A 24,739-nucleotide genomic window follows, 5' to 3' on the forward strand; every position below is an offset into this window, starting at 1 on the left:
TGTTCGTAAGCTGTTCCAGTTGCCCGGTATATAAATTATTCAGACAACCTTCTTAATAATTTAATTACTACATACAATAAGTTATACACCATTATCAAATTGTATTGTTTTGGTTGTGCTTAATTTTTTTGGAACCATTTAGATACTGTTCTCTAATACTATAACATTGACTAGCGTTGATACATTGCAACGTTAAAATACTATTAAAAAAAATACATAATGTAAAGGTACAAACAGATTTACAATACATACATTTTTGTTGACTCTCCACACGTTTGAAAATTTAAAACTTAGATTTATAATAATTAATAATTATTATACTACAATAATATTTATTACAAACCAAAGCGTAATTAAAAATGCTGTTAAATAAAAATATTTCATTTTAAAAATAATAGACATAAATAGACCATTATCGTTAATAGGAAAATATTCTGCTACAAGTATTCGAATGAAATGTCAAGTTGTCAATTCGATCGCTTGATTTTGTTAGTTTTTATCTGTTTTCCTGACTGTTAATAAATTGCTTGGGAAACGAAGTGCTGTAAAATTAGTTAAACATTAGCTTTAATAAACTCTCAATGTACCGTTTTACTTAATTATTCTGTGATATCAAGTCTTCGGAGAAGAAAGGCGAAATCTTTCCTGCAACATGTCTAAGTGGTGCGTCATATTGTGATTGAATTCATATGATAGATTCCACACAAAACAAACTATGTTTGTACGAATGCCGCTTGCTAAATTAATTGTTCAATTAGCTGTGATTTTCTGTTTCCGCAAGCCACAAGTGGTAGTGGTAGAAGTACCTATCTAGTTATTAAATTATTGTAAAAATCTGCTCAGTCTGACTACGTTAATAATTTGACCAAAATACATCCGTATATTCGCTGTGTTTGTAGTTATTGTTATAATACTCAATATTTATTATACTTGCGCAAAAGAACAAGTTTGCAAAAATTTTAGAACATGCTATACTTAGCATTAACAGTAGTCTGTAAGTTGTCTTATAGGACACAAGTTAAAATACAACAGTCATTAATATAATTATTATTGTATAGATAATTTGTTGTAATTTGCAGGCAATCAGAGCGCAGTATACACGAGATGCTGAAGGACACACCACCACTCCGGGAGTCCAGTGACTCCATCACATCAGGCACCGAGGCCAAGTTCCCTACCTCACGCTCCACGCCCTTTCCCCCTGCTTATGGTAATTATTTGCTGTAAAAATAACCTTGATCACTCAACAGGGGTGTTTTTGTTGTAGCCAGTATCTATAGTAACAAACTTTATGCAGAAATTACATAAAAGTTGTAAGTTTAAAGTACTTAGTGCTTGTGAAGCATTCATTTTGTACATAGTAGCATTTATGCAAGGTTTTTCTGTAATATTTATGCTGATTATCATATTAGTTATCATATTATTATCATACTAGGAATTCTAATTCTAACGAGAATCAAATTAAAATGTCAATGTTTTTTTGCACGTTGCATCAGTATAAAAATGGCATCATATTTGTCAATAATCATTGAACTAAATATAGGGCTATTGGTATATAAGTCTTTGTCAGAGTATATTATTACAGCCTATGCTTTCCTGTTTAAATATCTCTAGGAATAATTTCTTCATGTCTATATGTATAGATAGCATAATAACTTGTGTAATATAATAATAAATAAGTAATATTTGATATTACATACTAAAATGTGCTTATTATGTGTGTAGCACCTCCAGATGTCTCTCAAAATGGTGCAGCGGGAACCAGCACATTGCTCCGCGCGGGCTCCACAAAGCTGGAGTCTCTGCGCAGTTGGGGAGTCTCCACGTACAAGTGCACTAAACAGATTCTCTATGAAAAGCTTGGGAAAAGCTCACGGACTGTTGATACTGGTGAGATCACATTTATTCATTTCGTTTTTTTATCTTTCAGTGGTATATCTGGGCTTGGTGATATATTAGTTAGAATTCCATTTAGTGGCATGGTATAAATAAAGTGTGAAATATCTTTATTCTCATAAGAACACACATTCACTTACATGAGATTTTCTTAATAGTAAAATAAGAATATATCAGTATACTGTAAATAAGATACCTATTTTGTCATGATTAGCACTTTGACTGGATATTATCTAAAGTGCTGAATATTAGATAAAGGTATTTGAGGAAAGAGTGGAGAGGCGAAATGATGACGATTTATTTGTATGTAAATTGTGTGCTATGTGCGTAAAACTATTAACATAATATTAAAAAAATTGATCAAGCATGGAAAATATGAATAGTCAAAATACCAATGGTAATTGAATATGACATCTAATTGTACTCAATTGGCATTGATTAGATGTGGCATTCAAACTAGTTAAGTGAAAACAACTGCTTCATTTTGTCAACAGACATTGTATTCTTTGTTGAAATACCTATATTAACAATAATTTAGTTCCTATTCTAGAAAGTTCAACATTTTTTTTCAAGGTTAAAAAATCGATATTATTGAATGTGTAAACATGTCATCTTTTGTTTTTTAATACATTATTTTATAAAATTTTATGTGTCTTTTTTTATTACATTGAAGTGGCAAAAAGCCATAAAATCTAAATTATGATACTGATTACCTACCTACCTATCTGTACCCAATTCCATATTGAACTGAAATCTGAAGTTCACAGACACTTTGCCAGTCCTTAAGACAAGGCTTATATGAAAAAGCCTCATATATAAGTCAGTTGAGCATATCCATGTGTTTGCGATAACGTGACGTATTTGTGTGTCGCAGAGCTGGAGGCGCAAATCGAGGCGGTCCGCGAGACTCAGCGCAAGTACAACGGCGTGCTGCGGCTGAGCGGTGCGCTGGCGGCGCAGCTGGCCGCCGCCGCGCACACGCAGCGCGCGCTCGGGGAGGCCTTCGCCGACCTGGCGCAGAAGTCGCCCGAGCTGCAGCAACAGTACGTACCGCACTGTACTGTAGGTGCTGCGGCTGAGCGGCGCGCTGGCGGAGCAGCTGGCCGCCGCCGCGCACACGCAGCGCGCGCTCGGGGAGGCCTTCGCCGACCTGGCGCAGAAGTCGCCCGAGCTGCAGCAACAGTACGTACCGCACTGTACTGTAGGTGCTGCGGCTGAGCGGCGCGCTGGCGGCGCAGCTGGCCGCCGCCGCGCACACGCAGCGCGCGCTCGGGGAGGCCTTCGCCGACCTGGCGCAGAAGTCGCCCGAGCTGCAGCAACAGTACGTACCGCACTGTACTGTAGGTGCTGCGGCTGAGCGGCGCGCTGGCGGCGCAGCTGGCCGCCGCCGCGCACACGCAGCGCGCGCTCGGGGAGGCCTTCGCCGACCTGGCGCAGAAGTCGCCCGAGCTGCAGCAACAGTACGTACCGCACTGTACTGTAGGTGCTGCGGCAGAGCGGCGCGCTGGCGGCGCAGCTGGCCGCCGCCGCGCACACGCAGCGCGTACTGTAGGTGCAAAGTAGTGGGACAGGCCAAATTCTGGTCTAAATCGTAAATAAAATGTGAAGGTCATAAAGTATTTGAAATATTTGCCAGAAATCACCAATTTACACATAAAAACTCACTGAAATTATATATTACATTTTTTTTCAATCGTTCCGTAATATCACACTGCCTTATGTCTAGATACAACATAGACATCTTACACTCTATGTAATGTAATTATTCTAAACCATCAGGTTCCTATACAACGCGGACACGCAGCGCTCGCTGACGCGCAACGGCGACACGCTGCTGGCGGCGCTGCACTTCTTCAACTCCGCGCTCAACACGCTCACCAACAAGACCATCGAGGACACGCTGCTCACCATCCGACAGTACGAGGCCGCCAGGTATATGCCCCTGAATTTCATGAGTTACCCAGTCTACCACTTTTTATGGTTGCCTTTGAGGCAATTTTAGGGTATCATTCACATAAAAATGACATTTTTTTAATATTTGAGTAGCAGCCGAGCTTGCAGTCGACCTGATAATAAATGGCTGCTGCCGCCCATGTACATCTGTAATTAACCCTAAATAAGATTAAATTCCTATCAGAGGTCAACCGATGCGCCGCTACCCTTAAGGACTAGCCAAACACAAAACACAGCAGCGTTAAAAATTACTGTTGTTATGTAGAAATACGTGTGGCGGTGATGCCGCTGGAGTCGATCCATTTTGAGTTCCATTATCTTTAAATGTTCGTTTGTAAATGTGGTCAGGGTGGAGTACGACGCGTACCGCAGCGAGCTGGAGGGCAGCGGCGGCAACCCGCCCGAGCTGCTGCTGGCGCGCATCGAGCGCCAGCGCCGCCACTACGAGCGCCTGCGCGACGACTCCGCCGTCAAGCTGCAGCTGCTGCACGACAACCGGGTACGTACACCTGCCCGGGCGGTGCAGGGGTGCAGCGGCGTAATCGAGAATAGTAATCGAGCAGTTAAGTTGATATAATTCGCTTACGCCACTCGACCATTACCAATCTCAGATAATAATATGAATCCTACCTATGGTTGGCTACAGAAGAGTTGCTGGCTCTAAATACTAAATTGGAACGTCTCGGGTAAGTACGTATCCTTTACCACACCCTTTAAACCAGTTTTTGCATTTGCCTTTGTGTGTGTTTGTTGACGGGTGATAATATTCAGATATATTCGTAGTTTTAAAACTCATGCCTATTTTTTATGTTCTCTTATATTTTTGTTTGTAGTGTAATATGCATAAGAATCTCAATGTTTTACATATTTTTAATTTATTTTCCGTCGACAGGTAAAAGTGATGAACAAGCAGCTGCTACTATTCCACAACGCGGTGTCGGCGTACTTCAGCGGCAACAACGTGGCGCTCGAGGCGGCCGTGCGGCACTTCAGCGTGCCCGGCGTCGCCACCTCCCCTCCCCCTACCTCCCCGCCCCCCGCGCCCGCCGCGCCCGCCGCGCCGCCCGCCACCGCCCTCCCCGCGGCCGCCGTGCCCCCCGCGTACCCCGCGCCGCAGCTCGCGCACAGCACCTAGGGGCGAGCCCCCGGGGTCTTGGAGGTGGCTTCCCACGATGCCTGATTCTGCGGATTATCCACGGACGGATATTTCGAGCCACTTTCGCGTTCCCAAGTAAAAAGTGAGTGAGTTTAGAGACTTGCAATATATCCAATGCTACGTTTATGCCAGCGCTTCCACAGACGATACTCGCATTGTGAGTCGGTGAGGATTGTTCTGTGTCCGTCCGTGATATCGCCGTTGGAAGCCACCTTTACACCTGCTCGCGGCAGTTGCGGTGATACTAGTTGTTTTGCGAGTGATCCAGGATATTGGGTGGAAGTGGAGAGGACACCTTTCATTCTGCATGAGGTTGTAAACTATTGTTTGTTAAAATGATAACGAAGCATGTGTTTAAGTGCACCGTCTGGTTACGGTATCGAATCTAATGTCATTGGTCGATCATTGAGCAGACTGTAAGTCGACTAGAGCGAGCTTACAATAGATCCCAGGAAGCGTAACGAAGCAAGAAGAAGCAGCAGTAATGCACATGTTATATCACTTGTGATATCAGTGTTTGTAGCTTATCACTTTTGATATATTAAAATAATTGTCATCTGTTACATATACTACCAATGTTTGTCCTATATATTATATGGATATTATGTCCGATAATAAATCGCTTGCTAACGCCAGTATGAAATCTTGTGCGGCTCCTCGTAACTTTCATCCAGCTATTAAACAGTGCCACACTTTCTGTAGTAACCTGAACCGGAAAGGTTCAATTTTATTGAATGAAAACATTACATATTTTATTTATATTAAAATAAACTATGTTCAATATAAAAACTAATATTTAATAAGCATAAATCAATACATATTTGCTTAAATAAATTTTTTATAATAACGAATGAGTATGATTAATATAAGTAGTAGGATTGCTAGATAAATGAGTTTTTGAAATTAAATGTAAATATCTCAGAACGCTTGGGCCATAGAGATTATATCAAACAAATTACTTTCCAAGTCGGACTGTATATACAAATATAGCATTTTAGAAGCACAAAAGTGATGTATTTCCACATTTTTTATTACAGTGTTCAATATTATGGCCTCACACATGCACTCAATCTAGGTAAGATTTAATAAATAGTTAATAGTCATTGATCTATCTTTGCGGTCTTGCTACACCAGTAGAACTGACAGTGTGTATGAAATTATGGATGCTCAAGTTTCCCCTATCCATTATTTATTTCCGTGATGCAGGGTCTTTCTAAATCTACTGAATTAGTCACCGAGCGGCGAATGTCGGAAACTTGAGTATCGGTGTGAGCGACGTAATTAAAATAATCATAAAATGAGAGTTGAAAACCATGATGTAAATGTATACTCAGAAACGAATAAAAAGGTATGTTTTCATTTTGTAATAGCTTTTTCTAGTCATTGGTCTTGGAATTTTGTCAAAATTTATATTTATTGCAGGATGTAACGAATCTGTTTATTATATCCTTCAATGAGCTCTGAATTGCCTAAAAAAATTAAAATAATAATGTATTTTTAATTGAATAATATTAGTATTTATGAATGCATGACTAACTCGCTTAATTAAAACTGTTGATTCCTATAATATTTTTAAATGTTGACATTTAGTTACTTAAGAGTATATTTTCATTCCAATATTTATTGCTTTAAATGCTTATGTAGTTGCAAAATGTATAGCAAACGATGATTGTGTATTCGATGATAGGAGGAAATTGTTTCTACGTTGTGTAGCTCAAATATATCCTTCCATCGAAAAATGTATAAAAACCAGTGTTCAGACTAAAATATCTCTAGTTTGTACTTACTAATAATATCATAAGCAATGTTGTATTAATCATATAAAATAATATTTCTCGAAAACATTTAATGAAATGTATAGCACATGTATTTAGGAATGTACCTATTTACTTTGTATGTACTTATCATTTTGCAAGATAAATATGACATGACAATATGAATATTCATAGCTTGAATATGTTAGATAGATGTGAAAATTATAGGAAAAGTATTTTGTAGCTAGTCAACTGCATTTAGTTTGTGATTAATCTTTTGTTTAATACCTACTACAGAAAATATACACTGACCATGTTTAATTGTTAAGTTGTAAGAAATTGTGTTCTAGGAGTGTAATATAGATCACATATTCTCCATATAACCTGTAGTTTTATTGACATTATATAAATGCATGACAGAACTAATGTACACATTATTAAATGTATTATTTTCCAAACATCTAAAGTTAAATATAATGCAAGCTATTATGCTTGGCATCTCCCGAGCTTAAAAAGAAATTTCTATAGCAATAATATATTATAAATAAGAATTTGTATCATACTTAGCCAGGATAGAATAATACTATCTGTGCATTATGTTATAAATAGTGATTAAAACAAATTTCGAATTACTGCCAAATACGTTTAAAATTACTTTTAAATACCTAAAATTAGCTGTTGATGTTTGAAACTGATCTTATTGACCCCCAATTATGAAAAATTAAAGATTAAAAAAGTTGATACGCAACGTAACATTTATTAAAATTTATCTGTAAAATATATTATAGCAACTCTGTACAAACAGAAGTTATTAATAGTATCACAGCAACATTGCAGCTCCGAGCGCCATCTGCAGGGACCGTGTGGTCGCAGCCATCTTAGTATCAGTGACACATCCTGTATGACTCACATCATAAATGGATTTCTATTAGGCTTTCACAGTTTCTTTGTCACCATCTTCACTGCATATTTCTTCAGCTTCGGCCTTAAACTTTTCCTAAAAAAAATATCGGATGAATATGTGTAAATACTATACTGTGAATAGAGGAATTATTTTTAATGCTTTTAGGTATGCAACCAAATAGTCCCTAACTGAAATATAGGGTGGGGGTATTCTACCCAGCTATTAAGTCTGCATTATAATTATTATAATCCATTTAAATTGGAACATTTTCATTTCTAATTTAATATATAAGAATTAATGTTTTAAATGAGATGTTGAGCTCCTGACAAATAAAATAAAATAATGTATTTAAAAAAGTCACCTATCCACTTACCAAATCATAAATTACTTTGACAACTAAAGAACAGCTGGGACAAGTAGCAACCTCTTCTCCCGCCATTAATTCTTCCTGGAAAGTAAATACTCGTATTGAATTTTTTTAGGTTTGCATATGCCTAATAGTCTCCTATTGATGGCGAAGATCAAGATTGCGTTCTTTCATATTTTAACATCCCAAATTTGTTATTATTTTAAGACTGGAATATGAAAAATATAAGATATTTTAATCATTCTAACCTTACTGATTTGAAACCGGTCGCCACACGGACAGGGATAGTAATACATTTCTTCGTCTTCTTCGTATTCAAAGTCCTCGATTTCAATCTCATCGTGAAATATAGTCATTTTTAAATGTTTTAAATTGCGCACAATATACAATATTAGCTTAACATGCTTCACTTTACTTACACACTTTGCAAATATGTCAATCAATGACTTGACCAATGTCAATCTGACATTTTCGATGAATGATTTTGTATTGTCAGTAATCTACTCAAAAATGAAAACTATATAGCCAAATAATAAATCTTGAACTTTTAAAAATTTATAAATATTTAAAGTTTATAATATTTAAAAGACGTAAAATCGCCATGTCTTGATAGATAAAAAAAAAGAACTAGTGTCTTTTCATTTGGCTGTATTTTCATTTAATCGTAGTAATAAGTTTTGCAGAAAAACTAAAGATAAGATTTTATGCTGGCAGCATTGATGTGGGCACGTCACACATGTCATTGACGTCATTTCATTCATTTTATTTTTGTGAAGGAGGATGGTCGCGGTGGTCTCGCTAAAATTGTTATAATTTTATTTTAATTGTGGTGAAGTGAGTGAATTTGTGGTTACATTGTTTTACGTATAGTAAAAAGAACCATTTACAATCATGTTTAGCTGGTTAAAAAAAGAGGGTGAAAAATCCGAAAGTATCGACAATGTCGTGGAAGGTCTCAAAAGGATTTACAAAACTAAACTTTTGCCGCTTGAGCTGCATTACCAGTTCCACGACTTCCACTCCCCACAGCTGGAAGAACCGGACTTCGACGCGAAGCCGATGATCCTACTCGTAGGACAGTACTCGACCGGTAAAACTACGTTTATCAAATACCTTCTCGAAAGAGAATTTCCGGGCATACGAATCGGGCCGGAGCCGACTACGGATCGGTTTATCGCCGTAATGTTCGACGAGAAAGAGGGCGTCATCCCCGGAAACGCGCTCGTCGTCGACCCCAAGAAGCAGTTCCGCCCTCTCAGCAAGTTCGGCAACGCCTTCCTCAACCGCTTCCAGTGCTCCACGGTAGCGTCGCCGGTGTTGCGGGGGATCTCCATCGTAGACACGCCCGGCATCCTCTCCGGGGAGAAACAGCGTGTAGACCGAGGGTACGACTTCACCGGCGTGCTGGAGTGGTTTGCGGAACGTGTAGATCGTATCATCCTGCTTTTCGACGCACACAAACTCGATATCTCCGATGAGTTCAGGAGAAGTATCGAGGCACTGAGAGGGCACGATGACAAAATCCGCATCGTGTTGAACAAAGCGGACATGATCGACCACCAGCAGCTGATGCGGGTGTACGGCGCTCTTATGTGGTCGCTGGGCAAGGTTCTGCAAACGCCCGAGGTCGCCAGAGTCTACATTGGTTCGTTCTGGGACCAGCCTCTTCGCTACGACGTGAACAGGAGACTGTTCGAGGATGAGGAGCAGGACCTGTTCAGAGACATGCAGTCACTACCTAGAAATGCAGCTCTACGTAAACTAAACGATTTGATCAAGAGGGCACGGCTCGCTAAGGTTCATGCGTACATTGTTAGCGAGTTAAGGAAAGAGATGCCTTCCATGTTCGGTAAGGATGGTAAAAAGAAGGAATTGATCAAAAATCTGGGCCAGGTGTACGATAGAATCCAGAGAGAGCAGCAGATTTCTCCTGGTGACTTCCCAGATATCAAGAAGATGCAGGAGACACTGGCCAACCACGACTTCACCAAGTTTCACCCACTGAAGCCCAAGCTGTTGGAGGTAGTAGACCATATGCTGGCCACTGACATTGCGCGGCTCATGGACATGATTCCACAAGAAGACGTCAACATAGTCACCGAGCCCCTGATCAAAGGTGAGTGATGCATGTATTAAAATTCTTATTAGAGTTAAAAATTCTATTCTGTAACTTTTGTTGCCAATTGTCTCTAGGCATTCTCATGTCACACATTTAATATATGTGAATCATATTTAGTTAATCTGTTACATTATTATCTTGAGACAATCACATGATTAAGTTGCCGTGTGAGTACTTACTTAATAGAAATGCTACGAATGAGATAAGAACAGCTTTTTATGCAACAATATTAACGAAGAAGTGGTCAATTGTTTGAAATTACTAAAATTATAATGTTTGAATTCATCTCAATGTCTTAGCTCTAAAGACAAAAATATATTTTTTTTATATTCCTTTGTATGAAGAAGAATACTGAACAACTTGTAAAATACCATTATTTGTACAACAACAGTTCCATGGATGTATGTGTGTAATTTAACACATCTCAAACAAGGTTGTAGTTAATATATCCTCTGCCACAGGTATGTACGGTTTACTAGATATGGGTATATGTCTTATCAACAGATATTGACCTGAATAAGCATCCTTATCAACCTCTGATAGCGCACAGCGCGAAATTCATATATTGTTTCTATTAGCACTTAGACAATCACTAAAATTAGATTGTGCATATTAGCTTTGGTGACAACATACCTAATGTATGCTTAGGTCATCTTCCTGAAAGGGTGCCGGCATGTTTGCTTGGTGTGTGTAGTTTCACTGCCCAATGTTTAAGAATTAGTATAAAAAATGGTTTGTTCGATTATGAGTCGGGTGATATAACTGTACCTAGCCTATGGTATAGTGTGAGGTTTATGTTACTAGTTTTTATATTTGTCTATTTTTTATTTGTAATATAAGAGTAGCAGATGAGCATGCAGTCCATCTGATGGGAAGTGGCTACTGCCGCCCATGGACATCTGTAATCAACCCCAGATAGGATTAGATATTCCTACCTGAGGTCGGCCACAGATGCGATGCTATTCCTGAGGACTAAGCTGGAATGCCTCGAAAAAGTCTGGCTCCCTTACCACACCCTTCAAACCGGAACACAGCAGCGCCTAACACTGCTGTTATTAAGTAGAAATAGGTGTGGCGGTGGTGCCTCCGGAGTCGAACCACAAAGGGTTTTACCACCTTCAAAAATCCTCCATGACATTGAAATAGTAAATGAGCATACAGCTCGTTTGATGGTAAGGGTCGATTTCCAATCTATATACATCTGTACCTAGGATAGGGTTTGAGTTCTACTTGAACTCTGCCACAGATGTGTTACTATGCCTGAGGAGTAAGTTCGAACAGCTTATGCAAGTGTCTCTCGCTTATATTCTTTTTGCCAAAAAGACTACAATAATGATTAATAGTTCAGTTTGAAGACAGAAATAATTGTGGTAACTGTTCCTTTCAAATGTACATTTCTGATATATCTCATTTTAGTCTTTGTATCGCATTGTGTGCACATGACTACTGAACTTACCTACAATTATTATTAGTGGACTACAATTCTTTATGATATTTGCCATTATTATCATTCCATTAGTTTATTTTACATTGGTATGTTTCTTATCTACTCATTGTTACTGTGAACGAATGTTAAATTTATGTATATTATGCATATTCAAACGTATATTCTAACATTAAACGTGACGTTGGATCAATTTGTTATACCATAATAATATTACGAAATAAATGGGTATTCGCGATGAATCACGTTCTTTCAATATTTTGCAAATGAGTAAAAAACAAATACTTAACTAATAATTAAAACTGCCTTAAATCAAAGCGTAACTTAAGTAGAAATACATCTTAAAAAAATATCCCTTTTAAATACTTTTAATATTTTCTTTTATAACAGTCAACTTTATGTTTTTAAATATTTGCGAATTGCGATGTACCAAAAGTAAAATTAAATTTTCTTAAGGTAGACATGATAATTTTAACGAGAAAATTGGCATTATGTACTCGTAGTATTTAGTAATTGACGGTCGATTTTAAAGTAGACATTCATTGTAACTGGCGACCCTCTGAATATTTGTATAGTAAACTTAATACTGACCAATCTGTGCGGGCGGACTCGGGAGCGAAAGCGGGTATATAATATATAACCTAGATTATTTCGCAGTAAAGACGAGAAAGTTCATAACACGTAATTGCAAATCGTTACAAATACAATGGCTTTGTTTACGCGTTCGTTCACAGGGTGTCAGTAAGTCTAGTGGGCGTGGAAGGTAGGTCGTTGAACTACGACACGGTCTGTAATGTAGCGGCACAGTGCAGAGTAATGTGACAATTAAAACAATAGGCGAGGAAGCGCGGGAGAGCGCCGGCAGCCGGCACGCGACGCCGCGGCGAAAGTGTAGCCACGTCCGATTGGACTGCCAACTACCGATTACTTGTTTTGTTTTTGCTGCCACTTATATAATGTTAAAGGTAGTCCCTCTTTGGTTCGACTCCGAAGCGCCACCGCCATACCTATTTCTTCTGCCTTATAACAGCAGCGTTAGCGCTGCTGTTTTCTGGTTTAAAAGGTGAGGTATGGTAGACAGACTTATTCAAGGCATTCCAACTTATTCCTCGGAGGTAGCATTTTTTGCAAACTTCAGGTTTTTTTTTTTTTTTTTTTTTTTTTTTTTTTTTTTTTTTTTTATAATATAAGAGTAGCAGACGAGCATGCAGTCCACCTGATGGTAAGTGAGTACTGCTGCCCATGGACACCTGTAATCAACCCCAGATAGGATTAGATATTCCTACCTGAGGTCGGCCACAGATGCGCCGCTATTCCTGAGGACTAAGCTGGAACGCCTCGATAAAGTCTGTCTCCCTTACCACACCCTTCAAACCGGAACACAGCAGCGCTTAACACTGCTGTTATTAGGTAGAAATAGGTGTGGCGGTGGTGCCACCGGAGTCGAACCACAAAGGGTTCTACCACCTTTAATGTAAGGTAGGAATGTTAATCTGATCTGAGGTTGATTACAGATGTTCATGGGACGCAGTAGCCACTTAACATCGGCTGGACTGCATGCTCGTTTCCTACATCAATATTATAAATAATTATAGTTCAAAAAACTAAAAAACACGGTTGCTTTTCGAACCTGATAAATGGAGCACCCCACACTTTTTCCACAATTATACTATTTACTGTTCCTTAATTGATTCTTAGATTGAAAATTATTTTCTACTTTTTAGTTGATTTTATCATAAAAGCGTGTTTTTTAGTTTTTTGAACTATAATTATTTATTAATTTTTAGTATTTCTCGTTATAGCGACCACCATTATTCATCGTTTGTAAAAAAATCAAGTGTCTATCTATTACGATTTAAGAGATAAAGCCCAACGACAGACGAACAGACCGCAGAGGGTTTCGTTTTAACCTTTGAGTACGGAATCCTAAAAATCATTCTACAAGAGCGCATTATAGATATGTTTCAGAACATTTGAGTTATAGGGAAATAACATTATTATTTTCTAAACTAAAAATCATGATATAAAAGTTACGCCTATTGAAACTAAATAGCAATAATTATTTGCAATCTAAAGTTGCGATGAACTTTGCTGAAGGTGTTTGAAAAATCTCACCTCGAAAATCGTTAATCCAGAGGATGTTGATAAGGACAATGGTACAAAACTATTAATGTTTAAAATATTGAATTGTCATCGGTCCTTAATAAGTATGCCAAATTTCGAGTTAATCCGACGTTTTGAAGGGGGTTAAAATCATGTTCAAAGATTCCGTTACATACTAACATACTAACATACCAACATACCAACATACATACGTCTGAAGCTAATAAAAGCGTGTTAAAAATGTGGTCGCTTGCGAAGCTGACTCCAAGAATGACTTGGAGAGTTGTCTCCGTGTTAGACTTGAGACGTTTCTGAAGTAAGGATTAAGTAATATGGGTCAATCGCTCCTCAAAAGATAAAAAAACTGCTTAAGTCTCATTCTTTGTAAGCGTTGAGTAAGTTTTAGAAGTATTGCTACAGTTGCTACTTTCCTACTAGCGGCCTATCCAATGATTGATCGTGTTCAGTGTGGTCACATTCTTAATTGTTCTGTAAATATGTTTACTATTCATTTTATTTGATGGCTTTAGGCCAAAAGCGTAGTATTCAGTGGATTACAAAGAACATATATGAACATTACATATTAAAGTAACAAATGAGTCCAATTTTAAATGGCTGCTATATATCCTATAGACACCTTTCAATGTCTAGTAGAACTACTACTTGAAGAAGATCATACAAGTGGCTAGAAATGCTTAAAAAAGGATTTTATTGTATTCAGCTACATCTTTCCCATTACGTCTATTTTATCTTTTAACAAATGTTATTTTTATTATAATAAGAACGCCTAAAATCCCATTTAGGCAACTCTATTACAATATTTACAATGCTATGTAAATACGCTGTACGACAGACGGAAGTAGTATCGTCAATGGATTAGTTTCACCTCCTACACGTGTGTAGTAACTAGTTAGTAACGGTTGAAAAGATAATACTTTTACATTTTGAGCTTATTTCACATGTAAAAACAAAGGATTTCATTTTATGCAATCTCACTGTGGGCACCTCACCCACGTATAAATCTTACGTGTACTTAGTTTCTGTTAATGCTATACATATATACGTGCACACACACTAATATTTATGCAATTATGTTTATACGTACATATGTATTACATAGGTACTTGTGCACGTACAGATGAATCTACACATAGCGATACATCTGTACACAACGCATAAACGCACACACACACCAACTATACCGCGGATTCAAACCCGCTACACCCAGTGGTTTGTTTATATATTTCTGTTGGTAGTGATTCGCATATTTGTAACGCCTCTTCATATTGGCAAAGTTGTTGCATATTTGTAATTTTATTATCTCAATATGTACCTACCTATTTTGGTATGATGATACGATGTTAGGGCAGGTCTTTCTTTTATAAACATAATGACGCACGTATTTTTGTTCATTGATTTGGAATTAATAAGATCTTTGTTATAAAGTATTTTACCAAAAGTATGGTTCTTAAATCGTTTAAAGGAGTACAATAAAATCAGATTGACCTGATAGTAACAATCACTCAGTATATACATCGATGTTTTTGGTTTCTGCTCATTGCGACCGGCTCCCCTGCTGTAAATGATACCACTTGGTCGTTAAAACCTCATGTTCAATGGCAGTTAACTTCGAGCTCATTGATCTGCGTCTTATTTCGTAACCGCAGCATCCTCGCCGCAAATACAGCCATGTCTACTCAATCCCACCATGTGTTACGATTTGATGTTGATGATACAAAAGATTAATAACATTTATAACATTACAAGCCAAGACAAAAAAGAATAAACACACGAAGTAAGTTATACTTCGTTGGTATAATTAATAAAATATTTTTTATCTCTTCAAAAAATATTAACTATCAAACGATTAATAGACTAATTAAAATACCGCAATTATGTGTTACATCGTCGCACACATCGTAATCCCGCGCTAAAATATTGTCGGTTTTCTCAAGAGCGCCAGAATAACCTCAAATATATGAAGACTAAATAACTATAATATATTACTTAATTTGTATATTATTATCTTTACTCGTATGGTTGTGAATGAGAAGAATACATAATTCGAACACTAGTTTGGCAACTCGTTGTACGATGCATCTCAAAACTGGTTTCTCTTCATTCATCGTTTATTCGCTGATGGTTTAAATTGTACTGACATATTTTTCGACCTAAAAGTATGTTTATAATATCTGCGCTTATTGGTAGTTTACACCGCAAGTATACGTGATATAAGTTCATTTCCTCGTTGCATGATTGCATAGATTGTCTATAAAATACGTCGAACGTTTTTGTGACCACAACCATGTCAAAACTTATGTATGAGCATTGAATCGCTATAAAAATGAAACGATTACCCCTGATGTATGCATATAAAGTATCGTTGAATTTTGGCGTGGCGTGTAAGAGCTGACCCCCTTTGTTCGCGGTGCCCTCTCAACTCACATTGTTCATGTTGCGTCATTGTAATTAACGCTCTTGCTGTACTTGTGATATTAGCATAATTTCCTTTTAATTTATCTGGTTATTTTAAAAACTGTTAAGTTCTTGATTTTGATTTAACAACGTCATACACATTTACTTAAAGCAGCAGTGCTTGGGTTGTTGTTTTACTTGAAGAGTTTATTAAGGAAAATCTACTTCTAGCATTTCTAAGTCAGTCGTATGACGTAGCTCACGTATAGGTAAACAACGATATTAAAAGACAAATAAACACTTCTTTCTTTTTGTCTAGTACAAAAATCATTTTATAATTATTACGTGTAAATATAAATTAAGCCATTTATAATTTGTAACACTAAAAATTCTGCGGAAATTACTTTTCGACATGTACCTATCCTTTGATGTTCATTTTGACTAATGTCAAACAACACCTGTGTCCCCAAATTTCGGTCTAAAAATAATTTCCATAATTAATTCTTTAGTATCTTTGGAATCATAATTTCAATGTATAGTACATTATTATTTATTCAATCCGTTAACAAGGCCTTGATTGTTCATTACGTCAACGGCACCACAGCAGACATGTCGCGAGGACGCGGCTCCTCGTAAAACCATGCAGTGTTTAACTGTCACGTTTGTTGTGGTGTTATCGTGTTGCCATGTGCTGACACGAGGAAATTTACAGATTTATCTTTAAATGAAAGGAGCAAAAATGCGGTAGAACCTTCTGGTTTGAAGGGTATGGTAAGGGACACATACTATTCCGAGGTTATATATTATTTAGAGGTTTTGGCTCTTCAAAAAAGTTGCAAAAAAGCTCACCTTCAAAGCCGGCGATGCATTGGCGACTCATCTGGTGTAGCAAATGTTCATAGGCGACGTTGACTACTTTCCATCAGGTAGCACGTCTGCTTTATCGTTAGGCTCAAATTTAAAAAAGGCGTTCCAGCTTAGTCCTCACGGGTAGCAGCGCATCTGTGACCGGCCTCTGGTAGGAGTGTCTTATCCTATCTGGGGCTGATTAAAGATGTCCTTGGGCGGCAGTAGCCACTTACCATCAGGTGAACTGCGTGCTCGTCTGTTACTCCGACATTTAAAAAATATATATATTTAGTGTGCGTTATATATTTTGTTTTTGTTGTTTCACTTATGTTGTACTGTGGTAGGTACTGTACTGTCGGACATTATCAGGAAATTGTTAATCAAGGACCATGTAGTGCGTTACCAGTTACTAAAGTCCGGGAACACACGCAGTACTATATACTACACCGTATCCAAGGTCTCACCATGTTTTTCCGCTACTATCATAACTTCAGTGTTGTTGCACTTAAATGTATGAGATATCGTACATAAAATATTAAAATCTATTAAAAAGTTACAGCATGTAGCTACTCATATATTATAAATATAAGATATTATATGATAATAATGTACCTTTTTTCTTCTGAATTCAAAAGAAACTTAAAATAATAATATTAATGTAAGGTCCATCATTGTAATTGAATGAAATTAAGTTAATAATTAATTGTACTTCCTCATTCATTTGTGAGTTATACCTGTAAAGTCAAGGTTATTTTTATAACAATACAACAAAATTATGACGTCACGGATTTTGTTTTAAAATATTTTTCAAGCCAGAACTCCGTAGCGCTTTACACTGCTGTTATAAGGCAGGAATAAGTGTTTGCATTCGTTAAGTTCTCCTGTACATGGCAGACAGTCATTATGCACGTAGTAAATGAATAGGCAGATACATTTTCATATAATCTGCCATTGAAACATCATATAGTTAACGATAATAGCACTGAACTCTGACGTGACTCCTGTGTTGATTCATGATTGATTCATTAGCTGCGTATTAATTAGCGATGCACTGTTTCTGTGTTCTACCGGTTATGATTTTCCATCTAGAATACTTTGTACTATACAAAGGTGTAGGTAGATTTCAATGCTGTCCCTGTAGTACCGGGACCAGAATAGGGCTACGGTAACCCTTGCCTGTCGTAAGAGGCGACTAAAAGGGGCTTCCGGGGTTGCGGGCGGCAAGAGTGGGAGCTCAAACCGTCCAGCAAGCGACCCCGGGAAGGACAGCGGTTTGTGTGGTCGCATATCGCTGTAATCACCAGGGGATGTGAGAGGAGCGTAAATTGCTCCCCCCAGGGCAGAGCCCGATAAAAGGGCATCGCGTTAGGAGGACTCCGGTTGTGTTCCGTTGGAGATCCCGGAGTTCTCCACCAAACGCTGAGGACGGCCACCGGGGGGGTTTTAGTGTGGTAAAAATCCCACATAACCCGGCGTCACTCCCATGGCGTCGGGTACCTTTTGAAGGTTTCCCCCTCGTCAACAAAAAAAAAAGGTAGATTTCAATGTTAGCGTCATGGTAGTCACATGGTACGTTGGATAATAGGTATTTAGATACTTTGAAATATGCACGTATGTGTTAACTTAATAATCTTTAATCCATATCCGCTTTATTCATAGAGGATCCATTAAGAATATTAAGATGAATCGTTTATAGCAAACCATAAAATCAAAGTGATGCTACAAATAAATTTACTTATGAGGCGACTCTCGTAGCCTTTAGGAGGTGCAACGCATCTGTAATCGGTTTCTGGTAGAACCCCTGTTTTGTATGAAATTGCTTGCAAATGCCTATGGGCGGCAGTAAACACCATCAGGTAGACTGCATACTCGTTAGCGCTTTAAAGTAAGAAACATCGCTAGTAAATATACATATTAATTGCAATGTCACAGTTCTGTATGTTCTGCCATATTTGGCGTTTTTCAATTGCGTACGCGCAAATTATAGAATGATATACGATGACGTAATGTTTTTAACATAGGGTTTTTTTTTTTTTTTTTTTTTTATAATATAAGAGTGGCAGACGAGCATGCAGTCCACCTGATGGTAAGTGGCTACTGCCGCCCATGGACATCTGTAATCAACCCCAGATAGGATTAAATATTCCTACCTGAGGTCGGCCACAGATGCGCTGAAACCCCTGAGGACTAAGCTGGAACGCCTCGGAAAAGTCTGTCTCCCTTACCACACCCTTCAAACCGGAACACAGCAGCGCCTAACACTGTTGTTATTAGGTAGAAATAGGTGAGGCGGTGGTGCCGCCGGAGTCGAACCACAAAGGGTTCTACCACCTTCAAAATTTATAGGTTATTATCTTCCCAGGAATGTGGTCAATACCTTACGTTCGTGTGTTATAGTTAGTGTTGCTCAATGTTAGGATATTTAGGATTGCTCTTTTCCTTTAAATCCATATTCGTAAGTGACGGAATATTACGTATGTTAATACGAATATCAATATGGGCAGTATTGTTATTATAATTTTCCACGTTATACAGTTAATCGATTAGGTAACTGTTTTGTAATTCATATAAATTTTATTATTTTGTACGGTTTTCCGTAATACATATTAAAATTGGAAGTATATTTATTTAATAATATTGTAATGAGCAAACTTCCATCCTTTACTCAATATCCATCCACATTACCAAACAAATTAGAAAAGGATGTAGTCACGAAATTTAGACTCAATTCACAGAGCGAACGGTATTTGCACTCCAATAAAAGATATCACGTGAACAATTAACAATGTTACCTGGATATTCGCTGATAATAGAGTACGTAAAGTACATAGATATAAAAGTGGAGTGAATCATAGCGGCGCCGGCGCACCTGAGGGCCGACCTTGTGCATTGTACTCTTGTACTTGAACTGGTGTTGTGCGATCAAATTGGGGCCCTAGTAACTGCATGCAAATGATAGTCGGCAATCATTATACCGCGACCGATCATGTTTCATGATAAGTTATTTTGCACGACATAATTTGCGGTGATAAATATATCGACGGATCGGCTTTACGTTAACGACTGATGCGATTGCAGTCTAACTATATTTTTATTTAAATTTAATATAATATCTCATTATTCACTTTTTTTTTCTTATATGATTAAACACATTTGAAGAATAATACATGCCTCATTTTCTAAGACTACAGTTTCCCTCTAGGATTATTTTCGTTCTTCATTTCTGGTATGCTCCAAAGTGTATAATGCACTGCCCAAATCTTTACCAAATATTGTAGGGTCTACATAATCAATCCGAGTTTTCATAGAATTTGTAATCCCGAAATATCTCTTAGAAAATAGGTAAGAGGTCATATCAGGTAGATTTCATATGAACACGACATAAAGAGATTATTGTTTCCCAAAGGAGGCGAAATCGTGGGCCAGGTGATGGACCGCCTGCACGCCAAGCGCGGCTTCCTCACAGGTACGTCTGGTTCTGGGGCGAGAGCCATCGTACTGAGACACACCTCTAACTTACCAAAACTAAATATTTCATAGCACAAAATTTCAATCAGCCCAAACGTACTTAGTTTCTTAAAAGGTCCTAGTTTTCTTGAACTCAGTGGTTTTTTATTAACTATATTTATCATTGTCTGAGTTACCGTCTTTTGTATACTTAAATATATATAAACTAACAATTATAACTCCTAATAAGACACTGATTCTGGTCTCAATACGATGCGCTGTTGATGTTTGTGTCGTTGCTCACGCTGGCTACACTTCACTTTGCAAGGGATTCATATTCGTGTCTTCTTTCCTGGTGTATCCTAGTTCACTGTACTGAGGTCGATCTGCTGTCTTATTCTCATATATCTTTGGTGGGTTCAAGCCTTTTGTGTGCTTAACAGCTAATTTAATTTAAGCCACAATGTATTCTTGTGTAAAGTGTCTAACCTAAAATAATTTAAGTTATCGTTTCCTGGGAGAAAATGTATAATTTTTGTAGTGTTTATTTATTTAGTCCTTATATCGTTCATGGGTGAATTTTCTGCATTTCTGTTTTATTTGCATAAATATTATACAACACTTAACGAATATCAAGTCATAACCCTAGGTCTTATTGATAGTGACCTAATCTTTATCGGGCTATCATTGTACTTGAAGAGTTAATTTCATATTTATGTTTTAAGTTTAAGATAAACTAGTTTAATCGCTAGCCTGCTACAAATGTAATCAACTATAATTTAAATTGTGAAAGCACTGCATTTCTGACTTGGACACAGTAGCAAGAAATATCTGATAAAGGCCATAGATATTTTTTAATTATATTTGCTGCCGCTTCCTGAATTCTTCGCGTTATAATATTGCATTACGTGGTATAGTAGTCATTACGACATCTTAGGCATACTGCATAAGTGACTAATTAATACAATGTAATAATGTAAACATTTTGCATGATTCACGTTCAAATGCTTACAATAGAAATTTCTTTATCTGAGTGTCCTCCTAAAGGATATGCAAATTATTTTTCTATGTTGTATTATAAAATTGCAACTCCTGCTAGCTCCATACTAGTCGTATTAATTAATGAGTTAGTACAGTTGCAGGCCGGTGTGCAATAGCAGGTTTTATAGTATTTTCCTTTCGAGGAATGCTCATGTAACTGGGCGCGCATCGTCACCTGCCAACGACTTGACTCCTACATATGACCGCACCTATTAAATTGCATTCGACTTAATTGGATGTAAGAAATGCAATATTCATACAGATATAATTTATTTAATTAATTAATTTTGAAGTCCTACGATACACCCCGGACTTTCCAATTTTTCCCTAGTTGCTCAATAAAATTTACGTTGTCATGTACCCATCATTTGAAACCTTTTAGATCATTAGGTGCGTTAAATACATATTTTTTTTTAATTGAAAACCGTCTATATTATTTTTGCAGATTTAAATTACCTGAACTTTTATCACCACTACTTATTTTGTACTGTCTTGTCATTTGTCACTTGTCATTTGCATCCAATTTCGATTCCCATTCACATACCACTTCGCATATTAGTAAATCAACATTGGATATTGCTCAAGTAACAGCAAAATGAGTCAGAGTGTACAGTAGGTTTCACTCGTCGAAGCAGGCGTGCATGAGTCGTCGGCGCTAATACGGAAATGTAATTTGGGACGGACCGGATACTAACTCGCGTATTGTCCACTTGCGGGAATGTTTAGAAATTGGGTGAACAATACTAGGAATATTGTCTTTGACCTATTGAAATTGAATTTCTTTGTCAAAGTTGTACGATAAAGCGTTATAGGTTTTCCTTATGTTTTCTTATACAGTTCCTATAGTAGCCTCAGATAAAATAATGCATTTCCTATAATTTTATTGCATACTATTATCCTCCAATGGATATTTAAATACTTAAGCAGTTACGTATGTTCTGTAATATAAATAAATTATTATTCACATTCATAGTTAAATCTCTACAACAACGTTAAGTTGCTTCTATTAATAAGTGTGGTGGTTGGCTTCGAATTCATATAAAACTCAGTTAAAACTTATCTTATGTGGAGTTATCATATCTATAGACATTATTATAGCGATGATTATTTAACCTATGGTATACTTTATGTCTGTCCGCCGATCTTTAATTTTGCAATGGTGATCGTTCTAGTTATGAATCATATGTAGTCATCAATAATTGGACACATTTCGTTGAATATCGTAGTCACTTGAGTTTCTTATATTGATTTTGTACTATAATTTAATGATATCATTTGAGTACACTACGATATAAGATATGAAAGTACTTTATCATTATCGTATTTAGTTTCGTAGTAACCGGAGTTGGCATAACAATGCACTTATCGGCGATACTCGGAATAATTCAGACGATATCAAGAGATATCAGTTTGGTCAGCCAACTGGCGACAAGAGTATGAATGTCAAGGAAGGTGGAAAAATCATTATAATTATGGCCATAGTTACATAGTTAATTTTCATAGAGTCATGACATTCAGCGGAGTTAAGAAATAATCTTTCTTGAGAAATGCGACTACAAGAAAAAAATAGAAAGAGATTTGAAAAGTGGTTAAATACGAATGGTTCGACTGCTAGGTACTACCGCTGCATCTAGTTCTTACGTTTCGGTAGAAGAGTATGGATGCCAGTTGACTTATATTTGAGGCTACCTTGACGAAAGAGACTTTCAGGACTGTGGCATTACATCTGTGATTGGCATCAAGTAGACCCCCGTTCTATATGGAGTTGGTAGCAGGTGTAAGTTGTGTACCGTCGTCTCGTTTCGTACTTCGATTTTCTAAAAAATAATGAATCCTAGCTAGTATAAACTTGTTCGTCCTCTAAAGTTGCACATCGCTCCCAAGCAGGTAGCGAGTGGTGGCACACTATCTCGATATGGAGTAACCGTGTCGCGGCGACAATGGGAGCGCAACCGATACTTTCGCCACTCTGTCGCCCTTGTTTCTTCATGCACATATTTTCATTATTGTTATTTATTTATTCATACAAATAAACATGATACTGAAATTGATTTCTAACTTTCAAATATTGTTTATATGTATTTTTTTATAGAATTTTAATTAGATTATAATCCGTACGATAGGTAGTATTTGATTTATAGGTATCCTTTGATTTCGTACATTGAATTTCGTTACTTTGGACCTTACGATATGTTTCATGTGTCGCAAATTGTCGCAATGGTACCTGTTTCCGCCAACTTTCAACACCATTTCCGACCCCACCATCCGTGACCAACATTGGTGGATCTCTCATATATGTAACAACCATTTAGCCTATGTCATTAGACTTTTAAAACTTCCAATTTATTTCGTAATTTTCCTACGATTTTCGATGTCCCAACTTCAAATAAATATTAGAACGACTTAGCGAAAATCGCTAAAAGTCGTTCAGACTAATCAACACTTGTTTACTGTCACAGCTATTATTTTTAATGTGTCCCAAACTAGTGCATAACTTATTTTGTTGATTGGCGACGTGTAATTTCTTAATCACTTTAACGATTCTTTTTATGTTTTGGAGGTCACTTGATTGGGTTTTTGAGACATTCCAATACAGATCTCGGTGTCATGCGTTTGGATTATTTCAGGATTTGAAATAGCTTTTGATATTGTATGTTTTGTATATGGAATGGGCTTATCTTGTGTCAAGTAGGCTTCTATTGATTAGGGTTCTACTCTAGAATGTGAGTTAGTGAGGCCATGTCGTATTCCCTGTACACAACACACTGATAACAGACACTGATGTTAAAAATGTGATGATAGTGGAAGTAAATCGTATGATTGTACACGCTTGTTTATTGCACGCGACAGTTAATTGTGTTGGAGGCATTGTTCGCGCGTCCGCCGTGACATCAGCTCGGACACATCTGAGCACCACCCATTGTTGCCGCTCGCCGACCCACTTGCTTTCAATGACGTGCATTGTGATCACTGGTGGTCGTACCTCACAACATTCGTATCGTTTTTATATCCCCGCTCCATTTCATTCTAACTATATTAATTGACTGAATCAGCTCACTGTGTCAATACCACGAATAAAGCCCCAATGACATAGTGACCGGACTCTAGTAGGCATTCATATTTAAAGGTCCACATGTGGGTCGCTAATAGATCATTAAAGTAGACGTCTTGGAATGGAGATTATATAAGTATTCGAGTGCCTATCAGATGTGATAAGATTATCGGAGACTGCATTGCCGTAACTTCGCTTGACCCAATTATTTCGATTACAAAATTAATTGTTCAGTCTAC

General features: G+C 37.4%; 3 protein-coding genes across 3 annotated transcripts in view; 2 read left to right on the forward strand and 1 right to left on the reverse strand.

Moving 5' to 3' along the window:
- Window positions 1-469: 469 nt before the first annotated feature.
- Window positions 470-7,142, forward strand: Arfip (ADP ribosylation factor interacting protein arfaptin). Its single transcript, XM_073077525.1, has 7 exons — window positions 470-663; window positions 1,080-1,210; window positions 1,726-1,890; window positions 2,771-2,939; window positions 3,676-3,828; window positions 4,198-4,348; window positions 4,742-7,142. The coding sequence occupies exons 1-7, from the start codon at window positions 653-655 to the stop codon at window positions 4,982-4,984; spliced, it is 1,023 nt and encodes a 340-aa protein (XP_072933626.1). The 5' UTR covers window positions 470-652; the 3' UTR covers window positions 4,985-7,142.
- A 353-nt stretch (window positions 7,143-7,495) lies between these two features.
- On the reverse strand, window positions 7,496-8,469 carry Dph3 (Diphthamide biosynthesis 3). Its single transcript, XM_073077524.1, has 3 exons — window positions 8,279-8,469; window positions 8,037-8,111; window positions 7,496-7,756 (listed from the first exon to the last, which is right to left on the reverse strand). Exons 1-3 carry the CDS (start codon window positions 8,384-8,386, stop codon window positions 7,688-7,690), a joined length of 252 nt encoding a protein of 83 aa, XP_072933625.1. The 5' UTR covers window positions 8,387-8,469; the 3' UTR covers window positions 7,496-7,687.
- Window positions 8,470-8,773: 304 nt separating this feature from the next.
- Past1 (putative achaete scute target 1) overlaps window positions 8,774-24,739 on the forward strand; it is a 29,755-nt gene continuing 13,789 nt past the window's right edge. The window contains exon 1 of the mRNA XM_073077526.1: window positions 8,774-10,146. Coding sequence (XP_072933627.1) covers window positions 8,922-10,146 — 1,225 coding nt within the window. The 5' untranslated portion in view covers window positions 8,774-8,921. The remainder of the gene's footprint in view (window positions 10,147-24,739) is intronic.

This window comes from Epargyreus clarus, unplaced genomic scaffold (genome assembly GCF_041222505.1).
Source record: "Epargyreus clarus isolate Ecla_fem2 unplaced genomic scaffold, WU_Ecla_fem_2.2 ptg000010l, whole genome shotgun sequence".
NCBI lineage: Eukaryota > Metazoa > Arthropoda > Insecta > Lepidoptera > Hesperiidae > Epargyreus > Epargyreus clarus.